The sequence below is a fragment of the Chlorocebus sabaeus genome, chromosome 18 (genome assembly GCF_047675955.1).
Source record: "Chlorocebus sabaeus isolate Y175 chromosome 18, mChlSab1.0.hap1, whole genome shotgun sequence".
NCBI classification, from domain to species: Eukaryota; Metazoa; Chordata; class Mammalia; order Primates; family Cercopithecidae; genus Chlorocebus; species Chlorocebus sabaeus.
Window position 1 is genome coordinate 74,138,987 of NC_132921.1, and position 19,929 is coordinate 74,158,915.

At 42.6% G+C, this 19,929-nt stretch overlaps 1 protein-coding gene across 10 annotated transcripts in view; it reads left to right on the forward strand.

The window, feature by feature from the left end:
* The window catches only part of CEP192 (centrosomal protein 192), a 145,953-nt gene that overhangs the window by 69,741 nt on the left and 56,283 nt on the right, over nt 1–19,929 (forward strand). For 9 of the 10 annotated variants that reach the window (XM_073006494.1, XM_037982522.2, XM_037982521.2 and 6 more), the window contains 4 exons: nt 2,546–2,717; nt 5,388–6,306; nt 7,205–7,353; nt 8,705–8,935. In XM_073006494.1, the coding sequence (XP_072862595.1) occupies nt 2,546–2,717; nt 5,388–6,306; nt 7,205–7,353; nt 8,705–8,935 (1,471 nt within the window). The remainder of the gene's footprint in view (nt 1–2,545; nt 2,718–5,387; nt 6,307–7,204; nt 7,354–8,704; nt 8,936–19,929) is intronic. The other variant, XM_073006497.1, reaches the window with a different exon arrangement.

Below are 19,929 nucleotides of genomic sequence, written 5' to 3' on the forward strand. Positions count from 1 at the left end.
GAGGGATATCTGAGACTAGCCTGGTTCTTTTTGGCTTTGAATTGACTCGATGTTTTTGCAAGTTTTTGCCAAAATTCTTTATATTTCAAGTCTAATAATTGTATTAGGCTATATGTCTGTGTTGGTTCTTCATTGTTACTTTGCTCTATCATCATACAGTATACCCTTTCAGTATGTCTCCCCTTTTATTTTGCATGTGTTCTTGCAGTTCACTTTTCATTATTTTAGGTAATTTCACCTAAATGCATTTGTTCTTGTTAACCAAAGGAGTCAAATGAATACAACACATCATCCAGTGACTCAGAACATTTTCCGTGCTATATCATGCTGTGTGTATGTGTTTGTGTGTGTGTGCGTGCGTTTGTGCGGGTGTGCATGTGGATACAGAAACCCATGTAGGTGCATGTCATGGGGGAGCTAGAGAAGGCCTGAAGCAGTTTGGTAAGTAATACTTTGTTGCCATTGGTTAGAAACTTACTAACTGGTATTTTGACAATACCGTCTTGATTTGGGACTTTTTACTTTTATTTTTGTTTTTATTTTTATGAGACAGAGTCTTGCTCTTTGCCCAGACTGGAGTGCAGTAGTGCAATCTCGGCTCACTGCAAGCTCTGCCTCCCGGTTCACGCCATTCTCCTGCCTCAGCCTCCTGAGTAGCTGGGACTACAGGCGCCGCCACCACGCCCGGGTAGTTATTTATTTATTTATTATTATTATTATTTTTGAGACGGAGTCTCACAGTCTCACCCAGACTGGAGTGCAGTGACACGATCTTGGCTCACTGCAAGCTCCACCCCCTGGGTTCATACCGTTCTCCTGCCTCAGACTCCTGAGGAGCTGGGATTACAGGCGCCCGCCACCAAGCCCAGCTAATTTTTTTGTATTTCTAGTAGAGATGGGTTTCACCATGTTAGCCAGGATAGTCTCAATCTCCTGACCTCGTGATCTGCTTGCCTTGGCCTCCCAAAGTGCTGAGATTACAGGCGTGAGCCACTGCGCCCAGCCCACACCTGGCTAATTTTTTGTATTTTTAGTAGAGATGGGGTTTAACCATGTTAGACAGGATGGTCTCGATCTCCTGACCTCGTGATCCACCTGCCTCGGCCTCTCAAAGTGCTGGGATTACAGGCATGAGCCACGATACCTGGCCAATTTGGAATTTTTTAAAAGTTCAGAATTCAAATTTGAATTTTCCGTGTGCGTCCATTGCCTAGCTGAGTATTCTGAACTTTGTACAAAAGAGAAAGATGGTGGAATCCAGTCAAGTGAAGGGCTGAATTCAAGCTAACCAGCAGAGCATAGGTGTGGAGACTGTTTCCAAAGGTGGCTTGACACTTATTTCCTATCCCCTGTGCTCTTTTGCACTGTGACTTTGCCGCTTTCCCTCAGGAGGTGCAGTCTGTTTCCCGCTCCTTGCGTCTCGGCTGGCAGCCCTGTGAAAGATGCTTATGAACAGAATAATGAGGAAGTAAGCCTGGTGTGTTTGCAGATAGATGTGAGGCTCTCTATTTGTCGCTTTCTGATCTTTTCATTTCACGTTGTATAGCAGGGACATCTTTCTGAAGCAAGACTGGAACAGCATGCTTTTGAATGACTGCATAGTGTTGTATTGCATGTTTGTGCTCTAATTTCTGTAGCTCACTTCCTCCTGGGGAATCGGATTTAAGATTTCCCACTTAAAAGGCCGGGCGCGGTGGCTCACGCCTGTAATCCCAGCACTTTGGGAGGCCGAGACGGGCGGATCACGAGGTCAGGAGATCGAGACCATCCTGGCTAACACGGTGAAACCCCGTCTCTACTAAAAATACATAAAACTAGCCGGGCGTGGTGGCGGCGCCTGTAGTCCCAGCTGCTTGGGAGGCTGAGGCAGGAGAATGGCGTGAACCCGGGAGGCGGAGCTTGCAGTGAGCTGAGATCCGGCCACTGCACTCCAGCCTGGGTGACAGAGCGAGACTCCGTCTCAAAAAAAAAAAAAAAAAAAAAAAAAGATTTCCCACTTATTGTCCACAGTGATGTGATGACATGTCCTTTTTGTGAAGTCTTTATATTTATCATTAATTTTTTTTCTCAGGATAAATTCCTAGATGTAGAATATCTTGAGTCAAGAGGCCTTTGATATATACTGCTTAATTACTCAACTGAAAGTTGTACCACTTGATAGTCCCACAGTGGTGTGTGACTGTTCTCATTTCTTTGCATTTATCTGCATGATTTTTTTTTTCCTCCTTGCTTGTTGAGGGTTGGAATTCTTCTGTTCATTTCTCTGTATGAGATACTTAGTAAATTTTTATAGAATGAATAGCTAACATTGCTGTGTGTCTTTATATGGTATTTATTAATGAAAATGCCACAATACATTTTACAGTTGCTTAACAGAGGCTTCATTCAATGGGAATATTTTTTATAGTTTTAGATAATTAAGTGTAAACCTTGAATTTGAGGTAGAGTTATTTGCAAGATTATAGGCTCATAGGAATGGTTTTTTGCTAATGTAGATAGTTGAAGGACTGGAGAACTGCAGGTGTGAGCTCCTCTTCTCTTTCAGGTGTGCGTTAGAGTCCTTTGGTGCAGCAGCTCAGCAGCAGCAGCCTCCCTGTAAGCAGGAGTTGTCTCCCTTGGCGTGCTCGCCTGCTGGGGTGAGCAGGCTGACGTACGTGTCTGAACCAGAGAGCTCCTGTCCTGCCACAACCACAGATGATGCCCTGGAGGACCGCAAGGTGGGCAGCCACTTGGATTATTTATTACTAAGGCTTTCAGCTCTTAAAAGTGTTACAGATGTTTGATTCAGACAACAGTTCAAGCCTATATAACTTCTGTGCTACTCTTTTACCTTTAAAATGATTTTTGTATTTGTGTGCACATATTAAATCCCTACTCATGCTGGTAGGCACAGAGGTACAAACATTTTAGGATCTGCCCTGGAAGAGCTCTGTCTGGTGAGGCACACTGTGTAATGAAGTGCGTCATGCTGCGCGTGTACCATGGGGACTCAGAAGGTGGTGGTTGGAAGTCTCACTGCCTTTGCTTCAGCAAAGGTTTCTGCAGGGATAAATACACTGAAGCCACACTTTGCCCGACTGCTAGGCGTTAGGCAACAGGGAAGCAGAGTTAACACATTGGGAGGTGGAGAGTTGTAAGATGCAAACTGTATCTGAGGCACTCCAGGAAGTTTAGAACAGCCACAGTGAATCATGTCAATGGGGACAAGTGGATGAGGCTGGAAGAGGGGGGACCAAACTGGGAAGGGTGCTGGGTTTAAAACCTGGGAGTTTGAAGGCTTTTAAGCAGGTCACTGTCGTAATCTGTTCTGATTTCGTTTTGTTTTTGTATTTTTTAGAGATGATCTTGCTCTGTCACCCAGGCTGGAGTATGGTGGCACGATCGCAGCTCACTACAGCCTGGGACTCCTGGTCTCAAGTGATCCTCCTGCCTCAGCCTTCCAAGTAGCTGGGACTACAGGTGTGCACTGCCACACCTGGCTAATTTTTCATTTTTTTTGTAGAGACAGTGTCTTGCCATGTTGCTCAGGCTGGTCTTGTACTCCTGGGCTCAGGTGTTCCTTCTGCCTTGACCTCTCAAGTAGCTGGGACTACAGGTGCCTACCACCACACCTGGCTAATTAAGAAAATTTTTTTTAGAGGTGAGGTCTTGCTATGTTGCCAGAACTGGTCTTGAACTCCTGGCCTCAAGCGATCTTCCTGACTTGGCCTCCCAAAGTGGTGGGATTACAGGCATGAGCCACCAAGCCCAGGCTGGTTTGATGTTTTAAAAGCTCACTCCAACAGCCATGAGGAAGGAGGGACCAGTAGGAGCAAAATTAAAATCGGAGATTTGACATGAGACCACTGTAGTGGTTTAGGCAAGAGACAGTGGATGCTTGGGCCAAGACAGTAACAGTGGGGATAGAATAGAAGAAGATCAGAGACAGTTATGTGGGAGAAGCTAGTGTTACCTGTTTTTGTGTATGGAAGTTGTGGATGTGACATTGTTCAGTTTTTTAATGAGCTGACTGACTGCTGTGGGTATGCTGCGTAGTCTTCCTCCACCAAGCTGCTGGAGAGTTACTGAATACACAGCACAGTGTTAGGGCGTTACACCCCTTCCTTTGAAAGCTGTCTTTTTCATGTCGTTGTTAGATACTGAGTCTGCGTGTTCTTAGCATAGTGGTTGAGAGCTGGGTTATGGTGTCAGATAACTTATCTTCTGCTGCCTCCTCAGACAGATTACTAAACCTCCCTCAACCTGTTTCTTCATCTGTAAGGAGGAATAGTATGTGAGGGCAGTGCTTGTCACCTAGTAAGTCACCACGGGATACATATTATTTGTTATTATTACTTGGCAAATAATATAGTCTTTGTTTCTTAGTGTCTTTATTTCTGAAGGTTTGGCCAGGAGAAATTTATAAACCAAGTACCAGAGCAATCAGTGAAGGTTACGTCTGTCTAGTCTGTAAATTTCAGCTGGTCTGTCCTCAGATTATGCATTATGTACAAAGAAATGAGTGTGGACATTTACCAGGACTGTTAACTTCATGCTTCATAGAGCCACACAAGTTTAGAAATGGGAGAGGACTTAGAACACATAAAAATTAACATCTTTGGGCGGGCGTGGCGGCTCATACCTGTAATCCCAGCACTTTGGGAGGCTGAGGCAAGCAGATCACCTGAGGTCAGGAGTTCAAGACCAGCTTGGCCAACATGGTGAAACCCTGCCTCTACTAAAAATACAAAGAATTAGCTGGGCGTGGTGGCGGGCCCCTGTAATCTGAGCTACTTGGGAGGCTGAGGCAGGAAAATGGCTTGAACCCGGGAGGCGAAGGTTGCAGTGAGCTGATGTTGTGCCATTGTACTCCAACCTGGGCAACAAGAGGGACAATCTCAAAAAAAAAAAAAAAAAAAAAAAAAAAGGTTAACATCTTTGAGTGTTCAAGCCCAGGCAGTAGCATGGACAGATGGTGGGGTGGGGCCCTGCCAGCCTGCTGAGCTGCCGCCTGACCTCAAAGTCATTATCATTTCAAGCTTGCTCGGCCCCCACTCCTTCGCTACTAATTTATTTAGATTTTTATTGTAAAGTTTATAGAAATCCCTTAAATCCTCAAAAAGTTACTAGACTCTAGTCCTTTATCTGTGCAAAATTTTCAGATATTCTTAGTGTATACCTATTTTCCTCATAGTATAATTCCTTTTACAAAACAACAAGCACACATTTTCTAATGTAAGTCTGCATTTCACAACTGCAAGACTCTACTATTTTTGTGTAAAACAATTTTTTTTCAAAGAGAAACCTCGTGCACACCTCTTTGTTACTTGAGCTTTTACCAGCATGGTTTCAATTTGTTGTATTAAGTTTATCTGTGGATTATTAAAAACAAATTTTCTTGCACTCAGAGTGATATCACCAGCGAGTTAAGTACCACAATTATTCAAGGCAGTCCAGCTGCATTGGAGGAACGGGCTATGGAAAAATTGAGAGAAAAAGTTCCATTTCAGAATAGAGGAAAAGGAACATTATCATCTATTATCCAGAATAACTCTGATACAAGAAAAGCAACTGAAACCACTTCTCTGAGTAGCAAGGCTGAATCTGTAAAACCTGACTTTAAATGGAGTAAAGATCCCTCCTCCAAAAGTGGAAATCTGTTGGAAACCAATGAGGTAGGTTTGACATCAAACCCTGAAGAAGTGGACCTGATCAGGCTGGCTCTCCTGGGCAAGTCAGGTCTGAGCTGTCAGGTGGGGTCAGCCACATCACGTCCTGTGTCCTGCCAGGAGCCTGTAGACGAAGATCAAAGAATAATTCCTAAAGATAAGTCAACTGCTGGCCGTGAGTTCAGGGGCCAGGTTTCTCATCAGACCACCTCTGAAAACCAGTGCACTCCTTTTCCCAGCAGCACAGTTCGCGGCTCTGTGGCTGACATGCAGCACGTGCCTGCTGCTGTGCACGCACTCTTGACGCAGCCCTCTCTCAGCACAGCTCCCTTTGCTCAGCGGTATTTGGGAACGCTCCCTTCAGCTGGAAGCAACACCTTGCCTCAGTGTCATGCTGGCAGTGCCACAGTCTGTGGCTTCTCAGGAGGCCTCCCCTATCCAGCTGTCGCAGGAGAGCCTGTGCAGAACTCTCTGGCTGTGGGGATTTGTCTAGGATCAAATATCGGCTCTGGATGGATGGGTACCTCTTCCCTCTGTAACCCGTATTCTAATACCTTAAATCAGAACCTGCTAAGCGCAACAAAACCTTTTCCTGTGCCGTCTGTTGGTACCAACTGTGGAATTGAAACATGGGATTCAGGAATGACATCAGGATTGGGTAAGATGCTTTTTCTCTGTTATTGTTGCTTGGTATTATTTTCTCAAATGACACCACAAAGCTGGTTTGTTCCAAGGAGTTACTGGTTAACATTAATTCCTTGTAAGTTTTGTGCTTCTTCCTAAACTGAGAACACCATATATTTCTGTGCAAACGTCCCTGAAGTTGGCTTAGAAAAATGCTACACTTATGCAGTTGACAGGCTCTCTATGGCTCTGCCTTCCTCATCTCTCTTTTGCTCTGCCGTTGCAGTTTTGTGATTATTTCACCTAGGAAATGTCCAGTTTAGAGTTGAATCCCAGAATGAGTGAGTGCCTCCACCTTGTGAGTCTCTGGGTGGCTTTTGTGGGGAGAGGCAGCACTCTCAGGTGCATGTGTGGGGCAACTTCTCTCTGGGAGCTGTGCTTTTACTGACACGGTACACACGGCCACTGGGGTACTGTCTTCTCTGCCCTCCAGAACAACTGCATGAGGACGTTGGAAGATAGGTGGCAGCAGTAAAATCTGATAAGTGTCTACGTCTGGAAAGTTAGAGCCTCTGGAGTTCTTTGTTTTTGTTTTTTGTTTTGTTTTGTTTTGTTTTAGGATAAGCAGTGACTTATAATTTATGAGAGGAAAGGAGATTACTTACAGGCAGTAACCTCAAAGAATTGATTAGCTGTAATTGTGAGTTGGATCCAATTTTAATTTTCTTTTCCTGGGCTGGACGGAAGCAGGAAAAAATTGTTGGCAGGTCTCTGAGGCTCATGCAACATCAGGGACTCCTTCATCTGGAGCACCGTGACTCAGGCTCTTAAGTGTAAACGGGCCGTCATGTGAACTCACTGCCATTTAACAGGTTTGGCTTATAATCAGGGGTTTGCTGTAACGTGCATTTTTGTGCCTTCTTCTCACCCAGGGAGTGTCCGAGTGCCGGAGGAGTTGAAGCTTCCTCATGTTTGCTGTGTCGGGATCGCTTCCCAGACCCTCCTCAGTGTGCTCAATCCAACCGACCGCTGGCTGCAAGTCAGCATCGGGGTCCTCAGCATTAGTGTGAATGGTGAAAAGGTAGCTTTCTATGTCTTTCTCATTTAACCTAACAGTTGCATGGTGATTAGGTGCTTGGTTTCCCCCATCTCTGGTGCTAGGTTCTCCCTTCACCCCTTTATTAATGCTCACAGTCATTGCCATGCTCTCTTTCTCTCAGACCCCTTTTGTTGTAGTGCTTGTAGAGTGTAAAGTGAAAGAGTGTTTTGCATTTTCCATCATTTATTGTTTATATTTTATTGTTATTTATTTGTAAAATCCTATAAATTTGCTTTTAGTGCTGTTATTTAAATCATCCAAAGCTCTGAGTTTCTCGTTGCTACTTGTCAGTTTTGTTAAAGATGATTGAATATAAGTAACCATGACTTATCAAAAAAAAAAGAAGAAAGCAGCTACTCTTGGAGCTTATGCTTTCATTGGCAAGGGAAGTCTTTTTGACTAATTTATCTGATGATTTTCTTACATGAGCTTTTGAAATACCTGGAAACGCAGTTTCAATATGAACTCCTAAGACAAATGTCCCTTACACGATCCATTATAGTTCCTATAATTCTGGGCTCTAAATGTCTCCTGGTTACAGTGAACATTTGAACGTCCGTGAGTGGGGAGCGGGGAATATGGTCAGCAGCTGTTTTGAAATGTCCCAGTTTTATGACTGTTACTTGTGAATCAGCACTGGCGGATGGGTTTCCTCTTCCCTCCGGCCTCTTACTGGCCATTGTTTGCCTGGTAAAATAAGATCGCCTCCCCCCCACGCCTTCTTGGCTTTTCCCCTCTACTTCCAGTCCTCAGGTTAAATGAAAAGCAGGTGATTGAAGGAGAGGGTTGAGAGTGGAAGGTGGGCTGTGAAGACTTTTGAGGGGCATCCTGGAGTCTGTGAATGAAGCAGTGTTGTCTGTGGAAGTGGAGAGTAGAAAAGAAGGTCCCCATCGACAGTGAGGAGGGAGGGTGGCTGGAGTTGTCACTGCAGTTGAAGCAGAGTCAGGGCTGTGGGACCTCAGTGGTTAGCCTGACTCTTCTTCCCCCCAGCCCCCTCCCACCACTGTGTTGTGTGTCCTAGAGAGACTTACAGGGCTGTGAAAGAGTGACCCTTGTCAGTGTCCTTTTTAAGACAAGTGAGTGTACAGGTCAATGTGCCTGCTTGGAGATGGACTGGGGAGACAGCCCTGGTGCAGCAAGAACATTCAACTCATGAAGGATTTGACTCGTACTTTAGAGATCATGAATGACAAGGTTTTGACATTTTTGAAGGATAATAAATGTCTTAATTTGGAAGTTTGAGTGATTGGGAAAAGGAATCTTAAACTAGGTGATTCTACTTGATTTTCATTGTGAAGCCATTAATAACGAACTTTGTGGCTCTTTTTTGAAGGTGGATCTTTCAACATATCGTTGTTTAGTTTTCAAGAATAAAGCCATCATAAGGCCTCATACCACAGAAGAGATAAAAGTGCTTTTTATCCCATCCAGTCCTGGGGTTTTCAGATGCACATTCAGTGTTGCTTCTTGGCCATGTTCGACAGATGCTGAGACCATCGTACAGGCGGAAGCTTTGGCCAGCACCGTCACTCTAACTGCCATTGCCGAGAGTCCTGTTATCGAGGTACCCGTTTGTAAATGAATCTCTGTCATACCTGGCGTTTTAAAGAAGACTGTTTAACGTTAGAAGTAAAATTTGGGAAGAAGAAATTTGTGGACAAAGGAGCCACAAAATTAGTTTCAAACTCAACTTTAGTTCTTAGTATCTTTTTATTTCAAAATTTAAAATTATTTTTAGTTTTACAGAAACACAAGTATACTTGCTAAGATATCTATAAAGCAGAGTATAAGGTTAAGCAGTATTTTCCAACTGATTTCTATTGTATAATTCGATGTCCACTTAGCAACGTGCCAGTGGTTCATATTCTTTTTATATTTCTGCACCTGGAGATTATTTGCCAGCTAGAAAAGTTTCCCTTCTCTAGTCACCTATTTTCTGGGAGCCAAAGAAATTAAGTCTGGCCAAGTTAGGATAGTAAGTGGTTATTAGATTATGTGCTCATTTAGGATGATGACTCTCAACGTGGCTGCACATTGGAATAACACTGGGATCTCTTAAATGTACCCCAGTACCCACTTTGACTGACTGAATCAGAATGAGGGAGGGTGTGGCTGCCTCTCGGTAATTTTTAAATCTTCCCAGATGATTATAATTCATAGCCTTAGTTAACAACCACTGCTTTATAGAGCTATCTCCTCTTAGTTATAGTGAAATCAGAACTAACATATTGAAAAAAATTAAGGAATGTGAGAGGGAGGGATGGGAGGGTGCAGAGCAGAGGAAAAGCAGAGCAGGCCTTGATACAGTAATGAGTCGCTTAACAATAGGGGTATGCCCCGATAAATGTGTCCTTAGGCAGTTTTGTCATTGTGTGAATATCGCAGAGTGTACTCACACAAACCTAGACGGCACAGCCTTCTGCACACGTAGGCCTTATGGGACAGTCCGTTGTTCCTAGGCTATGCACCGTTGTTCCCATACAGCTGGTTACTGTACTGAATACTGGGACAGTCCGTTGTTCCTAGGCTATGCACCATTGTTCCCATACAGCTGGTTACTGTACTGAATACTGGGACAGTCCGTTGTTCTTAGGCTATGCACTCTTGTTCCCATACAGCTGGTTACTGTACTGAATACTGGGACAGTCCGTTGTTCCTAGGCTATGCACCCTTGTTCCCATACAGCTGGTTACTGTACTGAATACTGGGACAGTCCGTTGTTGCTAGGCTATGCACCGTTGTTCCCATACAGCTTGTTACTGTGCTGAATACTGGGACAGTCCGTTGTTCTTAGGCTATGCACCGTTGTTCCCATACAGCTGGTTACTGTACTGAATACTGGGACAGTCCGTTGTTCCTAGGCTATGCACCGTTGTTCCCATACAGCTTGTTACTGTGCTGAATACTGGGACAGTCCGTTGTTCTTAGGCTATGCACCGTTGTTCCCATACAGCTGGTTACTATACTGAATACTGGGACAGTCCGTTGTTCTTAGGCTATGCACCGTTGTTCCCATACAGCTGGTTACTGTACTGAATACTGGGACAGTCCGTTGTTCTTAGGCTATGCACCGTTGTTCCCATACAGCTGGTTACTGTGCTGAATACTGGGACAGTCCGTTGTTCCTAGGCTATGCACCCTTGTTCCCATACAGCTTGTTACTGTACTGAATACTGTAGGCCAGTTGTGACACCATGGTAAGTGTTTCTGTAGCTAAACGTAGAAAAGGTACAGCAAAAATACATGATAAAAGATTTAAAAATGGTACATTTTATAGAGCACTTACCAGAGGACTCAAAGTTGCTCTCTGTGAGTCAGTGGTAAAGGCCCAGGACATTACTGTACACTCTTGTAGACGTTATAAACACTGCACATTTAGGCTATACCAAATTCATTGTAAAAAAGTTTTACTATGATGTTATGATAGCTCTGACATCACAAGGTGTTAGGAATTTTCCATCTCCATTATAATCTTATGGGATCACTGTCCTGTATACAGTCCATCATTGACCAAAACATCATTATGTAGCATGTGACTTTAATTAAAAATTAGTTGATTTCAGCTGGGCACTGGCACACACCTGTAATCCCAGCACTTTGAGAGGTCAAGGTGGGTGGATTGCTTGAGCCCAGGAGTTCGAGACCAGCCTGCACAACGTAGTGAGACCCCCGTCTCTACACAAAATTTTAAAAATCAGCTGGGTGTGGTGGTGCATGCTTATGATCCCAACTACTCCAGAAGCTGAGGTGAGAGGATCACTTGAGCTCAGGAGTTTGAGGCTACAGTGAGCAAATGATCACATCACTGTACTCCAGCCTGGGCAACAGAGCGAGACCCAGTCTCAAAAGAAAAAAAATTAATTTCCTAATATGTGAATTGAACTTAACGTATTTAGCTAACCACACTTAACAGGTGTTACTGATATCCTCCTCAAGTTAATTAGTTGTTTCAGGCCAGGCGCGTGGCTCATGCCTGTAATCCCAGCACTTTGGGAGGCCAAGGCGGGCGGATCACCTGAGGTCAGGAGTTTGAGACCAGACTGGCCAACATGGCGAAACCCTGTCTCTAGTAAAAATACAAAAATTAGCTACGGGCGCCTGTAGTCCCAGCTATTGAGGAGGCTGAGGCAGGAGAATCACTTGAACTCGAGAGGCGGAGGTTACAGTGAGCTGAGATCATGCTATTGCACTCCAGCCTGGACGACAGAGCAAGACTCTGCCTCAAAAAAAAAAAAAGATAAAGTTAATTAGTTTTTTCATTCTGCAAAGCTGTAATTGTGACTTGCAGTTTAGAAGTGGGTATTGGGGATGAGACACAGGGTAGCCACTCTGGGAGACGGGTGAGAATCACCAGCGTTTTCCCCACAGTACACGTTCTCCAGGGGATGCTTAGTAACCTAGCTCAACAACTTTATTTTCTAGGGCATAGAGGAGGAAGTCGATTGGAAATGTTCTCATAAAGTTTTTTTTTCATGTTTTCATGTTCCTGTGTCCTTACGTTGATATCTGCACATACTATAAACTTTTAGTGATCTTTTTTCTTTTTGGCTAAATGCCGTTTTATATACTTCTCAGTCAGCTCTGCTCTGCTTGCCTTTCTCTAGGTCAAGGTTTTTCAGCATTAACACTAGTGCCATTTTGGGCTAGAAGATTCTTTGAGGGTAGGGAGGGCTGTCTTGTGCAGTGTAGGATGTTTAGCAGTGGCCCTGGCCTCTACCCGCTGGGTGTCAGTAATACCTCTTTCCCCACTGTGGTAACCAGTAACTTCTCCAAACATGGTCAGGCCAGCCCCGATAGGAACCACTGGGAACTGTTGTTGTTAACCTCCTGCATTTCAGTATATTTCACTAAACCAGCTGTTGAGCCTGCCTTTAAGCAGCTTACCTTCCTGTAGCCGACATGATAAATCACATTTATGCGGTATTTGGCATTGCCGTGTCCCGAGCGGCTCACATATCAGTGGTGTTTGGTAGTAGAAGGCAGTGGTTCCCTACTGGTGTGCTCATTGGAGTCCCCTGATGAACTTCAAACACTGCTGATGTCTGTGTCTGAGCTTTGAATCCAACAAACAGACAAGTTTGGGAACCACTGGTGTAGGGAATAGCTCAGTATTAATCAAGCTAGTTGAAGCTGCCTTCTTGGAGGAGTGGAACTAGAGGAATTAGGCCCTGATGGCTCAGCAGGGTTTGACTGGGGAGCCACATTCCCTATGAGAGAGCATTCGGGAATTTTATACAGAGACCCCATGCATAGAAACTGTCAGATACTTTCTCAGCGTGATAAAGGGTCTCCCAGGTACATAATGCAAATGTTACAGTTTAAAGTATGTGCACCTTTGTTTTGGCTAGATATTGCCAATTTGCTGTCTAACTTACGTTCCTAGGAGAAATGTATGCAGGTTCCTGTTACTGCTAATCTTTGGTATTGTTAGATTTTATTTTATTTTTTTAATCATTCTGGAGTGGTATGGAATTTTTTTTAATTTTAAATTTTTCTTTTATTTTAATTTTTTTTTTTGTGGGTGTCTAAATAGGTGTTTGTATTTATGGGGTACATGAGATGTTTTGTTACAGACATGCAATGTGAAATAAGCATGTCATGGAGAATAGGTTATCCCCTCAAGCATTTATCCTTTGAGTTACAAATAATCCAGTTACGTACTTTAAGTTATTTTAAAATACACAATTGTTGGCCGGGCGCGGTGGCTCAAGCCTGTAATCCCAGCACTTTGGGAGGCTGAGGCGGGCGGATCCCGAGGTCAGGAGATCGAGACCATCTTGGCTAACTGGTGAAACCTCGTCTCTACTAAAAATACAAAAAATCAGCTGGGCACGGTGGCGGGTGCCTGTAGTCCCAGCTGCTCGGGAGGCTGAGGCAGGAGAATGGCGTGAACCCGGGAGGCGGAGCTTGCAGTGAGCTGAGATCACGCCACTGCACTCCAGCCTGAGGGATAGAGCGAGACTCCGTCTCAAAAAAAATAATACACAACTATTATTGGCTATAGTCATCGTATTGTGCTGTCAAATAGTAGGTCTTAATTCATTCTTTCTATTTGTTTAGTACCCACTAACCGTCCCCACCTCACCCCCAACCCCTACCCTTCTGAGCCTTTCATAACCATCTTTCTATTCTCTATGTCTGTAAGTTCAATTGATTTGGTTTTTAGAACCCACGAATAAGTGAGAACATGTGATGTTTGTCTTTCTGTGCCTGGCGTATTTCACTTAACATAATGGTCTCCAGTTCCATCCATGTTATTGCAAATGACCGGATCTCATTCTTCCTGTGGCTGAATCGTACTCCATTGTGTGTATGTGCCACATTGTCTTGATCTGCTTATCTGCTGATGAGCACTTAGGTTGCTTCCAAGTCTTAGTTATTGTAAACAGCTGCAACAAACAAGTTTCTTTCATGTACTGGTTTCCTTTCTTCTGGGTGTATCTTAGTTATTGTAAACAGCGCTGCAGCAAACAAGTTTCTTCCATATACTGGTTTCCTTTCTTCTGGGTGTATCTTAGTTATTGTAAACAGCTGCAACAAACACGTTTCTTCCATGTACTGGTTTCCTTTCTTCTGGGTGTATCTTAGTTATTGTAAACAGCTGCAACAAACAAGTTTCTTTCATGTACTGGTTTCCTTTCTTCTGGGTGTATCTTAGTTATTGTAAACAGCGCTGCAGCAAACAAGTTTCTTCCATATACTGGTTTCCTTTCTTCTGGGTGTATCTTAGTTATTGTAAACAGCTGCAACAAACACGTTTCTTCCATGTACTGGTTTCCTTTCTTCTGGGTGTATCTTAGTTATTGTAAACAGCGCTGCAACAAACACGTTTCTTCCATGTACTGGTTTCCTTTCTTCTGGGTGTATCTTAGTTATTGTAAACAGCGCTGCAACAAACACGTTTCTTCCATGTACTGGTTTCCTTTCTTCTGGGTGTATCTTAGTTATTGTAAACAGCGCTGCAACAAACACGTTTCTTCCATGTACTGGTTTCCTTTCTTCTGGGTGTATCTTAGTTATTGTAAACAGCTGCAACAAACACGTTTCTTCCATGTACTGGTTTCCTTTCTTCTGGGTGTATCTTAGTTATTGTAAACAGCGCTGCAACAAACACGTTTCTTCCATGTACTGGTTTCCTTTCTTCTGGGTGTATCTTAGTTATTGTAAACAGCGCTGCAACAAACACGTTTCTTCCATGTACTGGTTTCCTTTCTTCTGGGTGTATCTTAGTTATTGTAAACAGCTGCAACAAACACGTTTCTTCCATGTACTGGTTTCCTTTCTTCTGGGTGTATCTTAGTTATTGTAAACAGTGCTGCACAAACAAGTTTCTTTCATACACTGGTTTCCTTTCTTCTGGGTGTATCTTAGTTATTGTAAACAGCGCTGCAACAAACACGTTTCTTCCATGTACTGGTTTCCTTTCTTCTGGGTGTATCTTAGTTATTGTAAACAGCGCTGCAGCAAACAAGTTTCTTCCATATACTGGTTTCCTTTCTTCTGGGTGTATCTTAGTTATTGTGTTTTTTTTTTTTGAGACGGAGTCTCGCTCTGTCACCCAGGCTGGAGTGCAGTGGCCGGATCTCAGCTCACTGCAAGCTCCGCCTCCCAGGTTCATGCCATTCTCCTGCCTCAGCCTCCCGAGTAGCTGGGAGTACAGGCGCCCGCCACCTCACCCGGCTAGTTTTTTTGTAGTTTTAGTAGAGACGGGGTTTCACCGTGTTAGCCAGGATGGTCTCGATCTTCTGACCTTGTGATCCACCCGTCTCGGCCTCCCAAAGTGCTGGGATTACAGGCTTGAGCCACCGTGCCCGGCCATATCTTAGTTATTGTAAACAGCGCTGCAGCAAACACGTTTCTTCCATGTACTGGTTTCCTTTCTTTTGGGTGTATCTTAGTTATTGTAAACAGCACTGCAGCAAACAAGTTTCTTTCATACACTGGTTTCCTTTCTTCTGGGTGTATCTTAGTTATTGTAAACAGCGCTGCACAACCACGTTTCTTTCATACACTGGTTTCCTTTCTTCTGGGTGTACACCCAGTGGTGGAACAGCTGGATCACATGGTAGCTCAATGTTTAGTGTCTTGAATCTCCAAACTGTTCTTCATAGTGGTTGTGCTAATTCGCATTCTCACCAACAGTGTGTACGAGGGTCCCTTTTCCCCACATCCTCACCAGCATTTGTTATTGCCCGTCTTTTAAGTATAAGCCATTTTAACTGGGGTAAGATGATATTTCATTGTAGTTTGGATTTGCATTTCTCTGATGATCAGTGATGTCGAGCACCTTTTCATATGCCCGTTTGGCATTTGTGTGTCTTCCTTTGAGAAATGTCTATTCAAATATTTTGCCCAGTTTTTGATTGGGTTATTAGATTTTTTCCTGTAGAGTTGTTTGAGCCCCTTATCTATTCTGGTTATTAATCCGTTGTCAGATGGGTAGTTTGCAGATATTTTGTCTCATTCTGTGGGTTGTCTTTTCACTTTGTTGCTTGCATCCTTTGCTGTGTAGAAGCTTTTTAACTTGATCCCGTTTGTCCATGTTTGTTTTGGTGCCCGGTCCAATGTCCTGGAGATTTTGCTGAAATTTTTATTTATCTATCTATCTATCTATCTATTTATTTATTTATTTATTTTCCTGAAATTTTTATTTATTTATTTATTCATTCATTCGTTCATTCATTCATTCGGAGACGGAGTCTCGCTCTGTCGCCCAGGCTGGATTGCAGTGGCACAATCTCGGCACACTGCAACCTCTGCCTCCCGAGTTCAAGCTGTTCTCCTGCCTCAGCCTCCCTGGCAGCTGGGATTACAGGCACGCACCACCACCCCTGGCTAATTTTTGTATTTTTAGAAGAGACGAGGTTTCACCATATTGGCCAGGCTGGTCTTGATCTCCTGACCTTGTGATCTGCCCTCCTCAGCCTCCCAAAGTGCTGGGATTACAGGTGTGAGCCACCGTGCCTGGACCCAATGTTTTCTTGTAGTAGTTTCATAGTTGGAGCTCTTAGGTTTAAGTTTTTAATCCATTTTGATTTGATTTTTGTATACGGCAAGAGACAAGGTCTAGTTTCACTGTTCTGCATATGGATATCCAGTTTTCCCGGCACCATTTGTTGAAGAGACAGTCTTTTCCCCAGTGGATGTTCTTGGCACCTTTGTCAAAAATGAGTTCACTGTAGGTGTGCGGATTTGTGTTTGGGTCCTCTATTCTGTTCCTTTGGTCTGTGTATCTGTTTTTATGCCAGTACTATGCTGTTTTGGTTACTGTGGCTCTGTAGTATAATTTGAAGTCAGGTAATGTGATTCCTCCATTTTTATTCTTTTTGGTTGGGATAGCTTGTCTATTCCAGGTCTTTTGTGGTTCCATGTAGATTTTAGGATTTTGTTTTTCTATTTCTGTGAAGTAGTATGGACATTTTAACAATGTTGATTCTTCCAGTCTGTAAACACGGAATGTTTTTCTATTTTTTTGTGTCCTCTTCAATTTCCTTAATCAGTGTTTTATAGTTTTCATTATAGAGGTCTTTTACTTCTTTGATTAAGTTAATTCCTAGGTATTTAATTTTATGTGTGGCTATTGTAAATGGGATTACTTTTTAAATTTCTTTTTCACATAGTTCAGTGTTGGCGTGTAGAAATGCTACTGACTTTTATATATTAATTTTGTATCCTGTAACTTTACTGAAAGTTTTAAAATCAGTTCTAATAGTTTTTTTTTTTTTAAACATGGTCACTTACTTTAATAACAATACATATACCGTGTTATCACCATGGGATATAAATTCAGGTTAGACAAGATAGTTTCCCAAGTGTCATAGCATTCTGTACTATATAAAAGTTTGTGTATGCTCTCTGGCCAAACCAGCTTGCTCAGAAGACTTTCATCAGTTTCATTACAGGTAATTTGTTTAGTTTAATGTTTACACTTCTTACGGAGAAAATAACACACATTTAAAAAGCATTCATTTTTTCCATGAGTGCTTAAAATACATATTTCTATTTCAAGGTAACATTTACAAATTATTCTAATATAACAGCAGCAAAAATATAGTCTGTAGTTACAAAAGAAGTAAGCTAGAATCCGTAAGTTATGCTCATGTTTACAATTGTGATTCTTTAATAAATACTATTACTATGCAGCTCTATTGTAAGCTTTCAAGATTTGGTTTAAAGACACCCACATACATACTGTCAGTTGTGGGAGGCTTTACAAGTTATATTCCATGCACTCTTTGGACAGAATTCTAAAAGAGCCAGCCAGTCCACAAGACAGGCATTAACTGGTGCAAATAGGACTCTTATATAACATCTAAAACATGAGATTCTGCAACAAACAGGGGGCACTACAGGGTTGGCCTGGTATCTTCTTTAGAACTAATTTCATCACACAGTTTAAGAAGGTAGACATTTCAACACCATCATGTGCATTTAGGTGACATGTTTCTTTTACGTTAACTTGACTTCCTGGAATGGCCTAGTTTGTAAACTAGTCACTAGTAATTCGGTCACCAGGCAAATCAAGAAAGGAAGTCAGTATTCAAAATGCCATGTTCCCATCTGAACTCACTCAAATAGTTCACTTTCAACATTAATATGTAACTTCAATAGTGAGATGTCTAACTAAAGCAAACTCCTCCAACAAGGCGAAGACAGCATCTCATTTAAATGCTCATCTTTTCCTTCCGTATTACCTTTGACTAGTGTTTCAGTTCTAAACGGTTTTTACAGTCCCAACATTAACATTGTTAACAGATTTATCAAGCTATTTATACATCTTTTTGCTCACCATTGCTTCATGAATCTCTTGCTTTTCCCTCTGTTATGGACTCTGTTATCTAAGTTTTTAAAATTTTTTTTTTGAGACAGAGTCTTGCTCTGTCACCCCGGCTGGAGTGCCGTGGCGCAATCTCGGCTCACTGCAAGCTCTGCCTCCCGGGCTCACGCCATTCTCCTGCCTTGGCCTCCCAAGTAGCTGGGACCACAGGCGCCCACCACCACGCCCGGCTAATCTTTTTTTTTTTTTTTTTTGTATTTTAGTAGAGATGGGGTTTCACCATGTTAGCCAGGGTGGTCTCGATCTCCTGACCTTGTGATCCACCCTCCTCGGCCTCCCAAAGTGCTGGGATTACATGCGTGAGCCACCGTGCCCGGCCCTGTTATCTACATTTAAAGTGAATTTACTTCATAGTTTATTTCATGTTTCTAGTTCTTGGGTTACTAATGCTTCTACTAGTTACTTTTGCTGAGTCTTTCTGATTTTCTTCCAGTGGCTTCTAATTTTTTGATATTTAAAAAGTTTTAATGTGAGCTCACATTCATTGAGGCTGCTTTTTGCTTTAGGAATCCCATGACGTGTCTTAGTCTTTGGAAGTGTCTCTAGAGAGTACTTTTGCAGAAATGTTGGAGGTGTTAAAAGCCTTTGTGATTTTTTTCAACTTGGGGATCCCATGTCCCATGTGGCCTAGGCCTAGGCTTTCATGTTCTTGCAAATAATCTTCTATGCCACCCATCTCTGGACAGGTTCCTTGCTGACTCCATAGACATGTGAACAGTTTTTGCAGTTCCCTTTTCATTTCATTCCTTTGAATTTCTGGGCTTTATGTGCAGATTTCAAATTCCATTCTAGCCTTGCCCTGCTCATAACAAGCTTGAAGTCACATCTTCTGTTCTCTGGAACGTATTAAAGCTCTACCACCTTGAGGGCAAGTCTGGAACCCAGACCTTCCTGGGCCACCATGGAAATCAGCTCCCACTTAGTGGTCTGCCTTTGGTCTCCACTTATTTTGTGTTTGGCTAGCGCAAAACAAAATGGGTGCACGTGTGTGTGTGTGTGTGTGTGTGTGTGTGTGTGTATAATACAGTCTGTCCTCTGAATCTGTGGGTTTTGCATTCTTGTGTTTTACCAACCTTGGATCAGAAATACTCAGAATAAAAAAAGGGGTAGTTGCTTCTGTATTGCACATGTATAGACATTTTTTTCTTGTCATTATTTCATTATTTTCTAATAATAAAGTATAACAGCTATTTACATAGCATTTACATTATATTAGGTACTGTCAGTAATCTAGAGATGGTTTGAAGTATACAGGAGGATGTGCCTAGGCTATATGCAAATACTGTGACATTTCCTGTCAGGGACATTCACGAATTTTGATATCCAGTGGGGGTTCCTGTAGTGTCACATGTTTCCACATATGGGTGTATGAGGGTCTGAGTTTGATTGGTTCCCGCATTTAGGGAAGTGAGTCTGTCATGATCATAGGCACTTGTTTTAAACTTTTGATATGTCTGTTTTGATACCATTTTAACATTTGCAGATTACATCTGAAAATGCCAAGATATTCATAGTATTTTTGAAAGGAATTGAGAAGTCATTATTCTAATAATAGAACTCATTGAAAAGGGGTCTATAATTTTATAAAATTATCAGTTCATCTTAAGATACAGTCTTTTCAAAGTAACAGCAGCTGAATTCTATAGTATATTTGGGTACGTCAACTACCTCAAAAGAATAAATTAACATTTATTTTTGTAGAAAATAAGCAGTTGTTAAAT